Source organism: Dryobates pubescens, chromosome 31, assembly GCF_014839835.1.
Source record: "Dryobates pubescens isolate bDryPub1 chromosome 31, bDryPub1.pri, whole genome shotgun sequence".
Classification (NCBI taxonomy): Eukaryota; Metazoa; Chordata; class Aves; order Piciformes; family Picidae; genus Dryobates; species Dryobates pubescens.
The window spans coordinates 6,000,020-6,017,968 of record NC_071642.1 but is presented as its reverse complement, the minus strand read 5'-3'; the positions used below and the strand labels follow the sequence as shown (position 1 = coordinate 6,017,968).

Below are 17,949 nucleotides of genomic sequence, written 5' to 3'. Positions count from 1 at the left end.
GAACTCCCCAGAGTGTGGCAAAAGCCACCCTCACTCTCCCCACCCCTCAGGGTGTGTAAGGGTGCAGAATGCCCTCCATCAGCAAGGCTGGTGTACCCAGAGGGACTGCCCAGGCTTCTTTTGCCACCCTGGTGTGGCTAAGCATCTTGCTGGGTGCTGGATTTGATCTCCCCAAAACGTCCCTTGTGGGGAGTGAGGCCGCAACAGGAGCCTGGCAATCCCTACGCCATTTTAGTATGAGCCAGCCACAGGCAGCCGTCACATGGTGGTGAGAGCAGCGTTTGGCCCAGCTGCACTGCGCCGCAGCAGGAGGCAGCCAGAAATCTGCTGGCGAGCTTGCTTGGCCCAGCCATGAGGATCACCGACAGCTGGAGGGGTACCAAGCCCATGGGCCCCTGCCCTCTGTCAGTGGGTACACGAGGTTGCTTGGAGGGGACAGTGCTACTGCCAAATCTTGAAGCTTGAGAAAGTCTCCAGCACTCCGTGGGATTCTATATCTAGGACTAGAGTGCTTGGGTTGAGGAGAGGCCCCCCGATTGTCCTGAGTCAGAGTGGTGTAGGTATAGGGACACAGGCACCCAAGGGGGCAAGGGCTGCCCACAGTGAGCAAGAGGCCCTACCTGGTGCCCTGGAAGAACAGGGTCCAAGGTGAGGCAGATTCAGGAGGAGCAAAGGACTGCACCAGATGTTCCAGGGGAGCAAAGTTCCACGTGGTGCATCTGAGGGTGAGGAAAAGTCTGTTTGGGTTATCTTGGGGCAAGCAGGCTGCGCAGGGTATCTCAGGGCAAGCACTTGTGGAAGGTCCTGTGGGCCTAACCAAGGCCCATCTGGTACAATTTGAGGCTGCTGGATGAGGGCATGGCCCAGGGGGGCTACCCAGTGACCAAGTACCCCTAGGAGTGGGCAGCGAGGAGCCCCAGGGTGTCAGCAGGGAGTGGGGCACGGGGAGCCAGGCTGGCCTCGGGGCTGTGACCATGAGACGCCGCCCGTGCCTTGGCTGGGCTCCATCGCTCACTAACCACTTCCAGAGCCGCTGCAAGATTTGTTGTTTTAAGAGGTGAGGAGGGGCCATGTCCGGCCACGCAGTGTCCGCAGGCGCAGGGGGTCCCTTCTGCTGCTTGCCCCCTTCCCCAGCTTGTGTGTGCCCTGCTCACTCCTACTGCCCACTCCCACACACTTGGGAACGCAGCTGCTCTCAAAGTGAAGGGAAAAAAGGGAAAAAAGGAAAAATGGAGTGAAGGGAGGGGAAAAAGCCCTGTGCTCGTTGCTGGGGGAATTTCTACTCCCTAAAATGGCTGCCTGTCGAGAGCTCTGTGCGGGCAAGGGCACGGGCAAGCGCACGGGCACGGTGCTGGCTGGCAGCAGAACGTGGCGTCGGGGCGGGATGCCATGGGGCCACCAGCATGAAAAGGCTGCCAGGCCGGTGCGCATGGAGCGAGCGGGGAGAAACCCTGGCAACTGGGGAGCGAGACAAAATGGCTGCGCTTGGCATCGGCATGGAGTGGCCCTGGGGGTGGCGCAGGCAGCGTGGGGGGGCGTCAGGGCTAGGGGCAGCACAGCCACACTGCCTGCACAACTTGGCCTGTCTGGCCAAAAATAACGTCTGCCAGAGGCCTGTGTGCACAAGGGACTGGAGGGGAGCACAGGGCGGGGAGCGAGGAAGAAGGGGGAGAGAAAAAGGAAAGAAAGGGAAAAGCCCCAAGGTGTGGCTGGTAGTCTGGCCCTGGTGGCTGCTGCATTTGCACAGTGGGGGTTGGATTGTTGCAGCCCTATTCTGGCATCAGCCAACTGTGAAATGCCAAAAGCAGGGTTGGAAAAAGCAAGAGGAAGGACAAGGCAGAGGGGGAATATATGGCAACAGTTTTGGAAGGGCTTTGGGAGCAGCCAGGTGAGGGGCACATGGCCAAGCCTGCATTGAGGAGGGAGGATGCTCACAAGTGCAGCTCAGGCCCTGGAGCAGGGGGCATGCTGCCTTGCCATGCTGTGCCATGCTATTCTAGAGCATTCCAGAACTGCTGAGCTCAGCATCTGAGTCAGGTTATTTTCAGCTAAGAAGGAATGGGGATGGCAGGGCCTTTGAGGATTAGAGAGGTGCTGCCAGGAGACCCTGCTGCCCTCTGTGGGGCTTGGAAGAGGCAGGATGAGGTACCATGGGGTGGGCCAGGGTGATGCCTGGCCTTGCTAACACTGCCGTGTGGGGCAGTTGGAGGGAGAAGAAGAGGCAGGGAGGCACAAACATGTCCAGGTGGCTGTCACCCTGTCTCAAGGTGGGTCAAATGCCATGGGTTACCCTCCTGCAGGGAGCATTCTGCATGCCAGCATGGGGGCGTCCCTGTGCCAGTTGCCAGTGGGAAGGCCACAGGGAGGGATTCTCAGTGGCTCTTCCCAGTGGCTGGAGATGCACTGGCTCGGTCCTGACCCTCCTGCTGGGTAGCAGGCACTGGCCCAACCATGCCTCAATTTTCTCCCAGGCGGCAGGGGAGACTTCCAGGGCAGTGAGCCAGCAGGGCCCCCACGGCTTGTACTGGTGCAGAGTGGCTCAGCATAAGGGATGTTGTCTCTTGCAGATGCAGAGCAGAGCAGCAGCCCTCGGACAGGCATCAGCTCGGACCAAGAGGACAGCAAACCCATCACGCTGGGTGAGTGGGGCAGGCAGGGCTTGGGCAAGGGGTCAAGGGACACCCAAACATGTCCCCAGGGTCCATGCGGCAGAGGCATCACCCCTTGATGGGCAGTAATGTCCCCTGCACTCACAGCTCCTGCAAGCTGCTCTGGTGCCCCCCAGCTCCAGCCAGCCACTGCCTAGCACCTGCAATGAGCTAGCCTCAGCCTCATCCCATGACTGGCAGAGTCCCACTAGAGCCATGTACCTTGGGGACAGCAGCTGCCATGGAGGTCCCAGGATTAGGAGTGCAGCTCTGAGCCCTGCAGTGCTTTGAGCTGTGTGGAAACTCAGGTTCAGAGCAGTCCCAGAGTGTCCTTGCCACAGGGGACTGGTCAAGGTGGTCCCTTGCTGGTGGAGGAGGGGAGACAAGTGGTGTTATCGGGGATTTGGGGATGTTGAGGTGCCCTCAAGTATCACCACAGGACAGTGTGGGGCAGGAAAGGTGGTCCTGTCTCCACCCCAACACTCCCTCCTCTCTCTTGCACAGATTCAACAGACTTCCAGGAAAGCTTTGTCACCTCAGGGGTGTTCAGTGTCACTGAGCTCATCCAGGTGTCCCGAAGTGAGTGCTACATGATGCCTCCCCCCCACCTCTCTACTGCCTGGTCATGGCAGCATACAGACTCATCCCCCATCCCAGCTGCAGGCTGGGGCTCCCCTCCCAGCTGGGTGGTTGGTAATGCTGGCCCCGCTGATTCCCTCTCTCCTTGCAGCACCGGTGGTGACAGGCACGGGGCCAAACTTCTCCCTGGGGGAGCTGCAGGGCCACCTGGCCTATGACCTGAACCCCTCCAGCACTGGCATGAGGAGGACACTGCCCAGCACCTCCTCCAGCGGGTAGGTGCTACCAGGGTCTTGCTGGAGTAATGCCAGGGCAACGCTGGGATGATTCTGGGGGCCATGCCAGGGCCAGCCTGAACTTTACTACAGGTCACTGGCAGCTGGCTGTGGAGGGGGTGAGAGGCAGCAGAGATCCTGCTGGGGGCTAGTGCTGATCCCTTCCCTGCCCACCAGGAGCAAACGGCACAAGTCGGGGTCCATGGAGGATGACATTGACACCAGTCCTGGGGGCGAGTACTACACTTCCTCCAACTCTCCCACCAGCAGCAGCCGCAACTGGACAGAAGACATGGAAGGGGGTAGGTGCCTCCCTGCTGCTGTAGCGTCCCTCAGACAGCTTCCTGATTCCCTGCAGGCACACGTGCAGCACAGCCTGGGCACACTGTGCTGCAGTGTTGCTGTCAGGCCCTCACTTCAAAGCAGGGGCTGCTTGTGGGTGCCATGGTGGTGCTGTAGGACCCCTCTGCTTGGGCACAGGCTTTCTGTAGATGCCTCTGTGTTGCTACAGGACCCTCCCCATACAGGCATGGACTAGAGGTGCTCTCCGTATGGCCCACCCCAGCTCAGACTGCTCTCTCCCAGCCCCACAGCAGCCACTTGCTTTCTTGCTCGGTGTTTTTTTTTCTTTTCCTGTCTAGACAGCTCCAATTAGCTGTTCATTAAGAAGAAGGGGGGCTGGGCTAATTAAAGTGATGCTGCAGGGCTGGTATGCAGAATCCCACACTCCAGGTCGAAGGAGCCACTGTCTTTCTCCCTCCTTGGCTCCTTCTCCCTCCTGCCTCCCTGCACCCTCAACGGTGGGACAGGATCCATCTCTACACCCCCCAGCCCTTCTAGAGCCTGAGGGCTGCTTGGCTATGGGACTGAAGGCACCAATCCTGTCAGAAGGAGGCTTGAGCAAAGCAAGTCCTGCCCCATGACGGTGCCCCACATGTTCCAGGGACTGTGCCCCATCTTGCTCCACCTCAGGCCCCATGAGATCGTCACCGCAGGGAGCAGGTGGGAGAGCAGGAGGGCTCCAAGTGGAGATGTAACCTCCTTACCTGAAGTATTGCAGACATTGGGGCAGGTGTAGTGGGAGTCAGGCAGGGACATCCCTGTCACCTACTAGTGGCCTGATCCTGATCCAGGACGTGGGGGGGGGGGGTCAGCAGTGGGTGCTCAGCTGCGGGTGGCAGCAGTTATGGCAATCCCGTACGGGATGTTCCGGGAAATCCTCCTAACCCCCGGCTGAGAAGGGGCTAAACCCATTATGGACCTAGACCGAGCGGTCAGAGCTAAGGCCACGGGGGGGGCAGGGATTAGCGTGCCCAATGCCCCCTCCCGCTCAGCCCTGCCCCCAGGGGTGTCTCTTGGGAACCTGGGCGTGCAGCACTGTGCTGGGGCTGCAGCCTCCTGGGGGGGTCAGCCCTGGAGCCTGCACTGGGCAGCATGTGATCCCCAGCCCCACGATGTTACGGGAGGTGGGTACCCAGTGGGGGCAGCAGGGTCGTGGAGACACCTATGTGGGCACCCAGTTTTGCAGCTGGAGTGGGCAGATGCACAGGCTCAGAGCTGTGTGCAGGGGCATGCACATGCTGCAGCCCGTGGCTGTGCATGCACACAGCTGTGCAGATTCAGGCAGGCAGGTGTGTGTTCACAGAATCAAATCACGCCATATTCTGAAGTTCCATGTCTCTACATTCTTTTGAGCACCTCCCAGGATCGGGACTCCACCACCTCCTTGGGCAGCATCTTCCAATCCCTGACCACCCTTGCAGGGAAGAAATTTCTCCTAATATCCAACCTAACCCTCCCCTGGCACAATTTCACACCGTTCCCTCTCACCCTATTGCTAGTTAACTGGGAGAAGGGACCAGCCCCCACCTAACTCAGGCCGCCTTTCAAGCAGTTGCAGTGGTCTAGGCTGAGGTCTTCCCTCTCAGAATCACAGAATATTAGGGGTTGGAGGGCACCATGAAAGATCACCCTATCCACCCCCACTGCTAGAGCAGGATCACCCAGGGCAGGTCACATGGGAACACATCCAGGTGGATTTTGAATATCTCCAGAGAAGGAGACTCCACCTCTCTGGGCAGCCTGCTCCAGGGCTCTGTCACCTTCACAGTGACAAAGTTTTCCCTTCTGTTCCCGTGGCACCTCCTCTGCTCCAGCTTGCCCCCAGTGCCCCTTGTCCTGTCCTTGGACATCCCTGAGCAGAGCCTGGCTCCGTCCTTCCCACACTGCCCTGCACATCTTTATCAATAGCAATGGGGCAGCTCTCAGGCTCCTCTATTCCAAGCTACAGAGCCTGGCCACACCATTCCTGATCCAGGCCAGGTTGCTGGTGGCCTTCTTGGCCACCTGGGCACACACTGGCTCATGTTCAGCTGCTGTTAACCTGCAGGACAGTTTCCAGCCACTCTGCTCCGTGCCTGGAGTTTTTGTGAGCCCAGTGCAGGACCCAGTACTTGGCCTTGGCCCATGCATCCAGCCTGGCCAAATCCCTCTGCAGAGTCTTCCTACCTCTGAGCAGATCAACACTATCACCCGATTTAGTGTCACCGGCAGACACTGAGGATGCATTCAGTCACCTCATCCAGATCTTTAGTACTGATATTAAGCAAGACTGGCCCTGGTGCTGAGCCCTGGGCTGTGCAGGTGCACAGCTGCAGGACCCTCCTAGGGATGCCCACATTTGTGCCCTCTCCTGTACACGCACAGGCTCTGGGGTTCTGCAGGAGCTGCTGGGCTCTAACACTGCGCTCCCCTTTCTCCAGGCATCTCCCCCACCGTGAAGAAGACTGAGATGGACAAGTCCCCTTTCAACAGCCCGTCCCCACAGGACTCCTCTCCCCGGCTGAGCAGTTTCACACAGCACCACCGTCCTGTCATCGCAGTGCACAGCGGTGAGTGTCCCGGCAGGGAAACCGAGGCAGAGTGAGCCGGTGAGCAGGTGGGGGACTGTGCCGGTGGCCAGCTCACAGTGACACAGGGGACCCCTTCTGTTCTTGCCCGCAGGTATCACTCGAAGCCCTCACCCGTCGTCTGCTCTGCATTTCCCCACCACCTCCATCCTCCCCCAGACAGCCTCCACCTACTTCCCCCACACGGCCATTCGGTACCCGCCTCATCTCAACCCGCAGGACCCGCTGAAAGATCTCGTCTCGCTGGCCTGCGACCCGTCCAACCAGCAGCCCGGACCGGTAAGGACCCATCCCCTCACAGACCTCGCTGTGGGGTGCCAGGGGCTGCTGTTGGCTGGGCTGCCAGAGCGACGTCCCCTGTATCGTCTGCTGCCACCGCCGTTCACCGCCACCACCGTCACACGTCGGGGGTCAGGGTGCTCTGGTGGCACCCTGGTGCCAGCACCCAGACTGGTAGAGTGTTCCTGTCACTTCATCTGGGGCTGAGTGGCTCCGGCTGGTGCCGTACTTTGTTTCGGGTGCGCCGCTGTGCCTGGTTGGTGTTGGCATCTCGTTTCTCCAGCGATGGAGGTGTTGTCCTCTGGCTCAGCACAGGGCACTGTCTCTTAGGGAAGACAGGGTGGCAGGATGCCAGGGCTGCGGCTGTCTGGTAGGAGCAGGGCATGCAGCGGGGGATGTGTGACCATCGCCAAAGAGCCACCATCCACCAGCATGCCCAGGAGAGCGATGTGCCCTGCGTGCCCTGTCTGCCCATGCAGCTGGCAGGTGACCCGTCACCCCTGCCACTGCTTCGTGTCCCTCAGCTTCCCCATGGGAGTGGCAGGGCCACACCATGCTGCCATGTGATCTTCCTTGCCCCATCACTCAGCAGCCCACCCAGCAGCCCATGCACCCAGCACCACGTGCACCGAGAACCTCACACACCCAGCACCCCATGCACCCAGCACCTCACACACTCAGCACCCCACACACTCAGCACTCAGCACCCCACACACCATTCACACTGCACACCCAGCGCATACAGCACCCTGTACAACCATCATCCCACACATCCAGCACCCCATGCAACCCACACCTCACAACCTGCACACCTGGTGACTCAGTGAGGCTGAGTGCCAGGGTGAGGATGCTTTTCATCCATGCAACAACTAAGTGCCAGGCTGGCAGACACTGGATTTGGAGCAGCCTCCCACTGGGTCAGACACAGGGAGCTGGTGGTACAGGAGTCTTTGAAGGCCAGCACTGCACTACCACTGCAAGGTGCCCCTTCCCAGCAGATGACAGCTTCAAAGGCCTCCTGCTCCCATGGAGAGGAGGGCACAGCGCCTGTACTCTGGCATGCGCCGCTATGGCCCCTGACTCCCCAAACCCCCCAGCCCCGCCGTGATTTCCCTGTTGCCGGCGCCGACCATTCAGGGCTACTCTGAGACCCAACAAACTCATGTCATCGGTGAGGGATGCTCCATGCCCATGCCAGGTGGCACTGGGAGCTCACCAGGCCGGCTTTGCCGGTGCTGCACGTGCTTCCTAATGGCTTGTGCTGTTTGTTTTTCTGTCTGTGTTGTGTCCCCAGTTAAATGGAAGTGGTCAAGTGAAAGTGCCCAGCCACTACCTGCCCACGCAGATGCTGGCGCCGCCACCTCCCCCCGGCATGCCCCGCTTGGCCGTCTCTCCTGACACCAAATCCACCACGACAACTACCGAGGGAGGGACGACCTCACCGACATCACCCAGTAAGCACCCCGCGGCACCCACCCTCTCCCCGGCCCGGCTGGCCCCCTCCTCCTGCAGCCCCCCTAGAGTCCCTCCTCAGAGCTGCTGGGGGTGTTGGTGGAGGTGGCCTCCCCACAGCCGGGGAGAGGATGGCAGCTGGCACGCAATGAGTTTGCTGGGTCTCAGGAAGGTCGGAGCTGGCAGGGTTTGGGCAGACAGCTGTTGTGTCCTTCAAAGCTGAAGGGTCCTGGGCTGGTCCCAGGGACCAACCGACCCCCACATCCTGTTGAGACAGCCAGGGGAGCAGGAGTGGAGCCATGGCAGGGCTCTCCCATGCCAGTGTCCTGCCCAAACCCTGCCAGCACAGGCAGGTCTTTCAGGGAGGTTGTTGCCTCTCTGTGCCTCTGTTTCCCACCACCCAGCAGTGGTGGTGCTGCCGGTGGTGCGGGGAGCAGCCAGTGTGGGCACTGTGCTGGAGCCAGGGGCAGTGTGCTTGGCTGTGCCGCATAGGGCTGCTCTCTTCTCGCCTCGGGGATCCTTGGAGCTGGGGGCACCCCAGTCTGGTCAAGAGCTGTGAAGTGACACAGGTGCAAGGACTGCAAGCTCTGTCCTCCAGAGCCCTTGGCAAGGAGGCGCCTGGGGAACCTTCATTAGCATCAGTGGTTGATGAGCTTGTCCCCCTCTGCTCAACCTCAGGGGGTTTTAGGGCCTTGGCCAGGAGGATTTTGGAGTGCTGAGACAGAAGCTGCAGAGGGGAGACACTGGCATTACGTCCAGGCTGGCATCGAGGCTCGTGGCACTGTGGTGGGATGCTGTGCCATTACAGCACTCTGTGAGGCGGTTGTCCCTGTCCTTGTCCCCCTGTACTCACTGGACATCTCCTGGTACCCTGAAAGGCTGCCATGTCCCCACAGGAGACAGGCCATTGCTGGGTGCTGCTAGTGGTTTATGTGGTGCAAAGAAGTCAAAGCCTGGCTGATCTGGAGGGGAGAGCACAGAGTGGCATCAACTGGCTGGTGCTGGGGCTGCAGCCACCAGGAAGATCTGAGCAGTGCCAGTCCCCCATCCCTGGACTCAGGGAAGGACACATGCAGGGGACACTGGCTGTCCCCAGGAGGTGCCGAGGCCAGGTGGTTATGAATCCCAGTGCTGGACTCAGATGGAAAATGGATGTGGCAGCAGGGCTCTGTGGCTGAGTGGAGGTGGTGGCTCCCATCACATCTAACCCATGGCAGCTCGGGAAGTGTCAGCTCCAGCAAGGAAGTGCAGCACCCATCTGTGCCTGCATCCCGTGGCACCTTGTTCTCCTCAGCCTACCCTAGCAGTGCACAGGCACAGGTGGCACTGCAATGTCCCCAACCTCCACTCACTTGTTCAGCCAGGGCCGCTGCCCAACTGCCAGCTCTGGGTGCCCGGGACGCTGATCCCAGCAGCGCCAGGGAGCAGGCTGGGCTCGGCCTGAGGGGGGGCAGTGGCAGTGCCTCCGGCAGCCCTGTTAATGAGCTCTCATTTGTTCCCCAGCCTACTCTGCACCAGGCACGCCCCCTGCGAACCGTTCCTTCGTGGGATTAGGACCAAGGGATCCTGGGAGTATCTATCAGGCACAGGTGAGAGTGGGGATGGTGCTGGGGGGACCCTACTGCCCTCATCCAGGGCACCACCACTGTGGCGTCGCCGTGGGTATCATCACTGCGGGCATAGCTGTTGCAGGCATCACCGTCACGGGTATCACCACCATGGCATTGCTGACGTGGACATCCTTGCCATGGCATTGCTGCCTTGATATTTCCATCATGGGCATGGCCACTGTGGCCATTGCTGTGATGGGCTTCACCACTGTGGCATCATTGCCATTGGCACTGCCACTGTGGCCATGGCCGTTGCAAGCATTGCCGTTATGGGCACCACTGCTGTGACATTGCTGACGTAAGCATCCCCACCGTGGCATTACTGCCATGACATTTCTGCAGTGGCATCACTGCCATGGGTCCTGATACTGTGGGCATTGCCACTATGGGCATGACCACTATGGCATTGCCGCCCTGGCGTTGCCACTGCAGGCATTGCTGCTGTGGCCATCATTATCTTGACATTGCTGCTGTGGGCGTGACACCTTGGTATCGCCACTCTGGTCGTTGTCACTGTGGGCATTGCTGCTATGGCATCCCCACCATGAGTGTTGCCAACTGACACTCTGTGCCGGGACCTCGGGCACTGCCGGTGGCTTGGGGCCACTAATGGTCCCCCAGGACAGAGGGGAGTCGCTGCTGTGCCTGTGGTTGGCACCTTCCCCTCCTCTCACCAGGCTTCAGCTGTTCCACTCATGGCACTGTGGCACAGCCAGACTGCCCAGGTGCCCACAACATCCCATAACAAGGGCACTGGGGCTGTGTGCCCCGTCACCAGGTGGGCACAATCACAATGTTCTCATCCAGTTGTGCCTGCCAGGAGGTGGCTTGCGCCTTTCCAGGGCCTTCTTACTAGTCCAGGGGAATTTGGAACCAGTCATTCATGAGCCAGTGCCAGTGCTGTTGGCAGTGCCATGAGGCTAGGGCAGGAGCTCCAGCACCTTGCCTCACTTGTGCTATGAGTTGGCTGCTCTCAGTGGTCCCAGCAGGAGCATCTTTGGGAGGCAGATGACACCAGTGCTGGGGCAATGGGATGGGTATGTGGAAGCATTGTGCCAGGGGTACCTTGGGTTGCTGCACCCACTGGGTGTGACACTGAGCTGTGCCGTGAGGGCAGGGACTGTGTACTGGGACACTTAAGGGTGCTGTGCCATAGCAGGGGGCAAACATCAGACACCTGGCTCTGAGTACAGCCCCTGCCTTGCCTTAGTTTCCACAGCCATGGACAGAGTGCAGGGGGTGTGCACCTCAAGGCCTTTGGGTCCCTAAAGAGGCAGGGTGGGGCAGCACTGGGACAACCCCTGGGACAACCTGGGGGATCAGGATGCCAGGGTCTCTGCACCCCCCAACACCCCAGGGGTCATGGGCACTCGCAGCCTCAAGCTCCCTGTGAGTCTGCCTGGTCGCACTCCATGAGCCTCCCCAGGGATGTTGTGCATGGGGACACTGAGGGATAGGGTAAAGGAAGCAGTGCCTGTGTCCACAGGAGGGCAGCTAAGACCTGCTGCTCTCAGGTCATGTGTGGCAGGGCGAGGAAGGGTTAAGGGAAGCAGCAGCACTGAGCTGTCTCGTTGCCAACGGAAACCAGACATGAGGTAATGGGGGATGAACTTGAACTTGGGGCTTCAGAGGGGAGACAATGGGAGGGAGACAAGGGGCCATCCCATGGGGTCCCCAGCTCTGCCACCCACCACCCACCCCAAGTGGAACCATTCCCTGAGGAGCAGCATAGTCACCATGGAAGTACAGAGGAAACAAGCCACAAAGTGGGCCATGGGTGGCTTTGGTGCAGGGCACTGACAAACTCAGTGCAGGAGTGGATACATCAGCCCCACGCAGGGCAACAAGGCGAGGCAAGCAGGGTGGCAGTGTGGGGGACAGCTGACTCGGGGGGCACAGAGCACTAATGCCACTCTCTTTTCTCTCCCGGCAGTCCTGGTACCTGGGATAACCACCGCCGTGCCGCCCCTTCGCTTCCCTTCTCCTCTGCTTTAGGCACCCCCAGAGGAACATCCCTGTCCTCGAGCACCAGGCCCAGCCTTGCGGTGACAACGGAGAGTGAAGACTCATGACGACGATGACAACAAGCAAAACCCACAGCCGAAGGAATGAGCGAGGGAAAGGAAGATGGAAAAGGGTCAAACTGTTTTGAAAAGGAAAAACAAACAAACAAACAAACAAAAACCAATTAAAAAAAAAAAAGGCAAACAAAACAACTATCCCAGGAGGACCTTCCCCCTACCCTGGAGATGCACCAGAAAACAAAGAAGCAGGAAAACAAACTAAACAAACAAAAAAAACCAAACCCACACCAAAAAAAAAAAAAAAAAAAAAAAGGAGGAAAAAAAAAGAAAGAAAAAAAATCTTTGCCCTCTCAACTGGCACCACGCCGAGACCTGACACAACTCGTGCCAGCGATGCTCCCAGGAGTGGCAGCGGGGCTGAGACGTCAGAGCCCTGCCGGCCGCTTGCCAGAGGGTCAGATACGCAAACAGGTCTCGACTCTCATTCTTTCCTCTATGTGAGTAGAACAAACCCTTCCTGTCACCTCTCCTTGGCCCCATGCAGACTCTCGGGGGGGGCCTGGGGCTGGGGTGGGTGCAGTGGGATTGGGGGGGGGGGGGACACCTCCGCCGTGGATTCCCGACCGACGCGGCCGTGTGTGCGCTGCTGGGGCAGCGGCAGGCTCCTTGCTGTGAAGGCACCCTGGGGATGGGCAGTGCCGTGCTGCGGTGGCACAGTGAGGTGGTGATGAGGTGATGCAGCGACGTGGTGACATAGTGGCACGGTGCTTGGCTTGGTTTGGCACAAGCTGATGCAACACGGGGAGGGGGCTTGTGGCCACAAAGGGCACAGCTGGAGATAGTGGCGGCAGTAGCAGGGACCAGTTCCCGCGGGGACGCAGCATGGGGGTGCTCCCACCATGGCCCCAGCAGGACCCAGGCTGCCACTGTTGGGCAGGGGCACCAGCTGCCATCTCTCTGCAATGCCTTCCTCATCCCCCCGTGTGCATCACCCAGCCCCTGTGTGTCCTTGTGTCCCCCTGCATGGCCGTGGGGCCTGCGTCTGTGTGTCTGAGCTATGCATTCCTGTGGACAGGTCGCGGGTGGCTGGGGAGCGGTGCGCTCGTGTTGCACATTTTGTAGGAAATGCACTTTTAAGAGGGAATTGTCATTAAAAAAAAAAGAAGAAAAAAAAATCACAAATACAGAGGAGGAGGAGGAGAAGGAGGAGGGGGAGGAGGAGGAGGGGAGGAGGAGGAGCCTCTGGCACTAGCTTGCTGGGACGGCTGGTTTGGTGGGGTTTGGGTGTTTGTTTTTTTTAATACAAAAGGATGGTAAAAAGGAGCCCGAGCGAGGGCGGAGCCAGACCCACGGAGCCCCCGATCTGTGTCAAGTGCCTGAACTGTGGCAGGGAAGGGCCTCAGGACCCCTGGAGGAGCCCCTGGCTGGAGGAAGCACCCAGTGTCCCACACGATGGCAGTGTGGCCAGGAAGGGGAAGCAGAGACATGGCAGTGCCTTAGATCAGAGGGATCCATGCAGCAGCCAAGGCAACGAGGAGGAGGAGGATGAAGGCACCCCAGCGTCTCCAGTGAGATTGTGGCAGCCACAAAGGAGGTCCTAGGTGTGTCCCCAAAGGTACCACAGGGAGCCCATGCTGCAAGGGAACATCTCATGGGTGATGACAGACAGCAGCCACCGTGGGATGTCCTGAAGCAGTGGATGTCACCAAGGCCACCGCTGCCACCCACCTGGTCCCCAGAACTGTCCCATGGACCACCAACATGACAGCCCCATCCCAGCAGGTCACAGTGTCACAGTATCACAGTATAACTAAGGTTGGAAGAGACCCCAAGGTCCCCACTATCCCCCCCCCCCAACTTTCCATCCCTTTGGGATGGCACAGCAAGGCCGGATCCTGCCCGCCCGCGGCATGGCACTGGAGAAAGGGCTGACACAGAATATCCTGGGAGACAAAAAAAAAAGCCCCAACAAAGAATCCAAAAGGATGAGAAAAGGAGAAAAATCCAACAACACAACACAAAACAAAACCAAACAAACCCACCACCAAAAGCGCTTGCCAGAGAGGGAAACCTGGGGTATTTTTAAAGATCTGAGAAAAGAAACACGTGGGGGAAAAAAATGGGGAAAAAAAAAACAAGGGAAAAAAAAAGGAAAAAAAGAAAAAAAAAAGGAAAAAAAAAAGAAGAAAAAAAAAAGAAGAAAAAAAAAAAGAAGAAAAAAAATAAAGACAAACTGCATGGTGCTTCAACAGGATCTGGTGACCTGGCTCACCCCAGCCGCAGATGGCTGATGCTGTGCATGGCAGACTGTATTAACCGGCTCTACCTTCCCCCCCCCTTCCCCTCCCCCCCCTCACCCCCTTCAGCAAAAGACAAAAACCAACAAAACAAAACAAAAAAAAAAGGAGGAAAAAAAAAACAACAAACCACAACAGCAAAACAACGACGACAAAATCTGTATTAAAAAAAACAAAAAAGTTTAAAAAAAAAAATACCAAAAAAAACAAAAAAAAAACGACAAAAAAGAAATAAAAAAAAAAAAAGAAAAAAAGAAAAAAAAAGGAAAAAAAAAATATAATCCATGTTTTCCTAATTTGCACGAAATTTTATACCACATGATGTGCCTTGCCTTCGAAGACTAAAGTATTACTGGACCCGATATCAGTGCGAGGGAGTCGCTGCATGCCCGGGGCTCCCGGAGGCCCGGGGGAGCGGGGGCGGCTGCCCCCCCCTCGCCTCCTGCATGGCTTCTTCTTGGCCGGCAAAGTCCCTTTGCTCTCTGTTGTTATTTTAGTTTATATATATATATATATTTTTTATTTTTATTTTTTTTTGTTTTGGTCCCCAACCAATTTTTCCCCTCGGAAAAGTCTTCCAGTTGGTAATATCGATGCATCCTCTGCGCCAACACACCGGAATATGCAATAGCCGCTCGGCTGCGCCGGCGAGGGGGGGGTCCGGCTGGGGGGGTCCGGCCACCCCTTTGCTTTACCTCTTCTTTTGGTTTGGTTTGGGTTTTGGTTTTTTTTTTCATTTCTTTTCTTTTCTTTTCTCTCTTACTTTTTTTTTTTTTCCCTTCCCTTTTGGGAGTTTTGTTAGTTTGTTGTTTGGGTTTTTTATGTTTATAGCAACCAAAGGCAGTGAGGCGGGAGGCGGTAGGGACCCCCCTGGGTCAGAGCCCCCCCCCTTAATGCTGGGAGAACCTGGCCGTCCAGGCGTGGCAGGGTGGAGGAGGACACGGTCCGTGTCCCCGCGGGGAGGACCAGGGATGGAGACTTCTATGGCTGTGACCTTACAGGGGTCACAGCATCCCGCACACCCTTGGGGACACTCCCCTCCCCCCCTCTTTTTAATGTTTTTTTTGTGGGGCGCAGGGCTGGGAGGGCTGAGCGCAGCTGCTCCCGTGACATTAATGGACCCGTCTGAATGTAGCTGTGCCCATCCCCCTACGCTGGTGTCAGGGCGGGTCGCAGCCCCCCTCCCTCTCCATCCCCATCGGGTTCATCTCCGGGGGTCCGGCTGGCACAGCAGGGAATAGGGAAAGTCCCGACAGGAGGATTTCCCCTTTCGCCGACGCTTTGCTTATTCCTTGCTGTGCCAACCGCCAAAGCAGGTCACAACACCCCCAAAAAAAATCCAGAATTTGCCTTAAAATCCAAGCATCCCGCCGGCCGGAGAGAGAGGTGAACCCCCCCTCCCCAGCCCCCCCTAGGGCTGAGAACTGACACGGGTCATGACACCGATGGGCGGGTGGCACTGTGTGTCGCTGCTGCTTTGTAACGGAGAAACGTCACCAACGTTTGAATTTTTGTTGTTGGTGTCCAGAACTGCTAGCGGGGGGGGTTATGGGGTGGAGGGGGTCGTGTCGTGTCCCGCTGTAAGTCTCGCCCACCGCTGTGATTTGCTGGGGCTACCAGAGGGCAAGGGAACACCTTGGGAGACTCTTGATGCACAGTGCAGTGTTGATTTCTGCAAGGACAATGCAACGGAGGGAGAGGGAAGGGAGAGTCCAGTGTGGGGGAAAGGAATTTTTTTGATAGAATTAAAAACAAAAAATTTAAAAAAAAAAAATTAAGGATAGAAAAGAATCAGCTCAAAGCGGAGGAAAAAAAGGAAAAAACAACATTGCAAAAGGTATTTCTGAGCAGAGTGACAGCCAGCGGAGGGGGAGCAGGGGGCACCCAAGGCAGTCCCCCGTGGCCAGCCCCCGGCGAGCGTCGGGCCCAGAGAGTGGCGAGGGGCGCTGGCGCCCCTCGGGCCTGGGCCTCCCACCCTCGAGGAGTCCTCGCTCCACCAGTTGCACCGAGCAGGGTCCCCCTCCCGCCCCCTCTTTTGCCGCCTTCACCCCCGGAATCCGCAGCGCGTCTGGCAGGGCTGCTGCTGCAGCCTCCCCAAAACCCGCCCTCGGCAAGAAAAGCACCTTAAAATGTTAAAAACAAGGCAAAAAATCATCAACTCGACATCCTCCAGCCCAGAGTTCGGCAGCGGGGTGAGGGGTGGGGGGGGGTCGAGCTGGCGGCTTCCCGTTCGCGGGGGGCCATACCCGGCGTCTTTGCACTGCTCGCCTCGACACACACCACCCCGGGGCCGCATCCCCCCGGCTCTGCCCAAAGGGAATATGCAAACTGTCCCCGGATCCCCCCCTTGGGGGGCACCGGCTGTGCGGGGACTAGGGGGACGACCACTAAATTTTTATTTGATTTTTTTTGGGTTTTTTTTAAATCGTTCTCCCTTATTCTTTTAATTCTCTCGCGGCCTCTGGGCTCAATGGTCACAGTCGGGGTGGGCAAAAGGCGGAGGGAGACCTCACCAGTGGGATGCTCTTGGGGGGGGGGGGGGGGGGAGGGAGGGAAGCCTTGGCCGGATAGGGATGGGGGCGAAAGGGAGGACCTCTCGACAATCACCACGCCCGGGGCTCCCGCGGGGGTTTCATGCACTACAGTCTCTCCTAGAGGGTTTTTTTAGTTGGGATCGTCGGCTTAAAAAAATAATTAAAAGTAGTCCTTGTGACGTATAAAGAAAGAAAAAAAAATAACCTGTACATATATATATATATATATCTCCACATATATATATATGGGGCTGCAGGGGCGGAGGTGGGCACGGCTCCCTGATGGCCAACACATAATTAAGGTACTTTAAAGTGCAAAGGAATATATATATATATATATGCACATATATATATATATATATCTCCACACACACACCTATATATATATATATATGTCTTGTTTGGTGGTGTTTCTTGTTTCTTTCTTCTTTTTATTGGTTTGGTTTGGTTTGGTTTTTTTGTTTTGTTTTGTTTTGTACAATGACTTTGGAATCGCTGCTTTTCTGTCCCCCGGCCTCCCCGCCGCTGGCTGGGGCGGGCAGCACCCGTGGGTGCCCCCCCTGCAGCAGCGTCCGTGGGTGCCCCCCCTGCAGCAGTGTCCGTGGGTGCCCCCCCTGCAGCAGTGCCCGTGGGTGCCCCGCGCGATGCCCACGGGCAGGAGGGAGCGGAAGAGGGGGACAAGGAGCTACCCAGCCCCGGGCAAAGAGCGGCAAAAGGGGAGAAACTGCCCCAAAAATGCGCTGAGGCGGCAGCCGGCAGGACCACGACTCACCCATACCAAAAATCCCGCCGCAGTGCCTCCGCGCCACCGGCTGCCCTCGGCCGCCTTTTCGAGGGGTCCCCGCCGGCGGGGGGGTGCCCCCTCCCGCAGTTATATTTTACTATTAGCCGGATTTCGCTTCTCGCTTGCCGCAGCCGTTACACACCCGCCGAGCGCACCAGGGCCGCGGGCCGGGGCCGGGACCCTCCCCAACCTCCCTTCAGCTGTGCCCCAACCTCCCCAGTCCCTGCATGCCCCCCCGCTCCCCTCCCTGGTGCTTCACGATATTGATTATACCCATTGTACGCAGCCATTACCGATAGCCGCCGCTCCTGCCTACATACCAGTTACTGACCCTGACTATGGATTTGGGGGGTTGAGTTTGTTTTGGTTTGTGTTTTGGGGTGGTTTTTTTGGTTATTTTTTCTCCTGTGGGCTTGTTTTTTGTTTTTGTTTTTTTGTTTTGTTTTTTTTTTTTTCGGTGGGGGTATTGTGGGTTGGGTTGTTTGGGGTTATTTGGGGGTTTTTTTGTTTTTTGTTTTTTTTCGTTTATTTTGTTCCTTTTGTTTTAGGGCTTTGTTT

At 57.7% G+C, this 17,949-nt stretch overlaps 1 protein-coding gene across 3 annotated transcripts in view; it reads left to right on the top strand.

The window, feature by feature from the left end:
• The window catches only part of NFIC (nuclear factor I C), a 40,520-nt gene extending 28,598 nt beyond the window's left edge, over positions 1–11,922 (top strand). For 2 of the 3 annotated variants that reach the window (XM_054175498.1, XM_054175497.1), the window contains exons 3-11: positions 2,568–2,639; positions 3,153–3,227; positions 3,379–3,502; positions 3,680–3,804; positions 6,265–6,393; positions 6,506–6,690; positions 7,985–8,144; positions 9,646–9,731; positions 11,686–11,922. In XM_054175498.1, the coding sequence (XP_054031473.1) occupies positions 2,568–2,639; positions 3,153–3,227; positions 3,379–3,502; positions 3,680–3,804; positions 6,265–6,393; positions 6,506–6,690; positions 7,985–8,144; positions 9,646–9,731; positions 11,686–11,703 (974 nt within the window). In that variant the 3' untranslated portion in view covers positions 11,704–11,922. The remainder of the gene's footprint in view (positions 1–2,567; positions 2,640–3,152; positions 3,228–3,378; positions 3,503–3,679; positions 3,805–6,264; positions 6,394–6,505; positions 6,691–7,984; positions 8,145–9,645; positions 9,732–11,685) is intronic. The other variant, XM_054175499.1, reaches the window with a different exon arrangement.
• Positions 11,923–17,949: the final 6,027 nt, after the last annotated feature.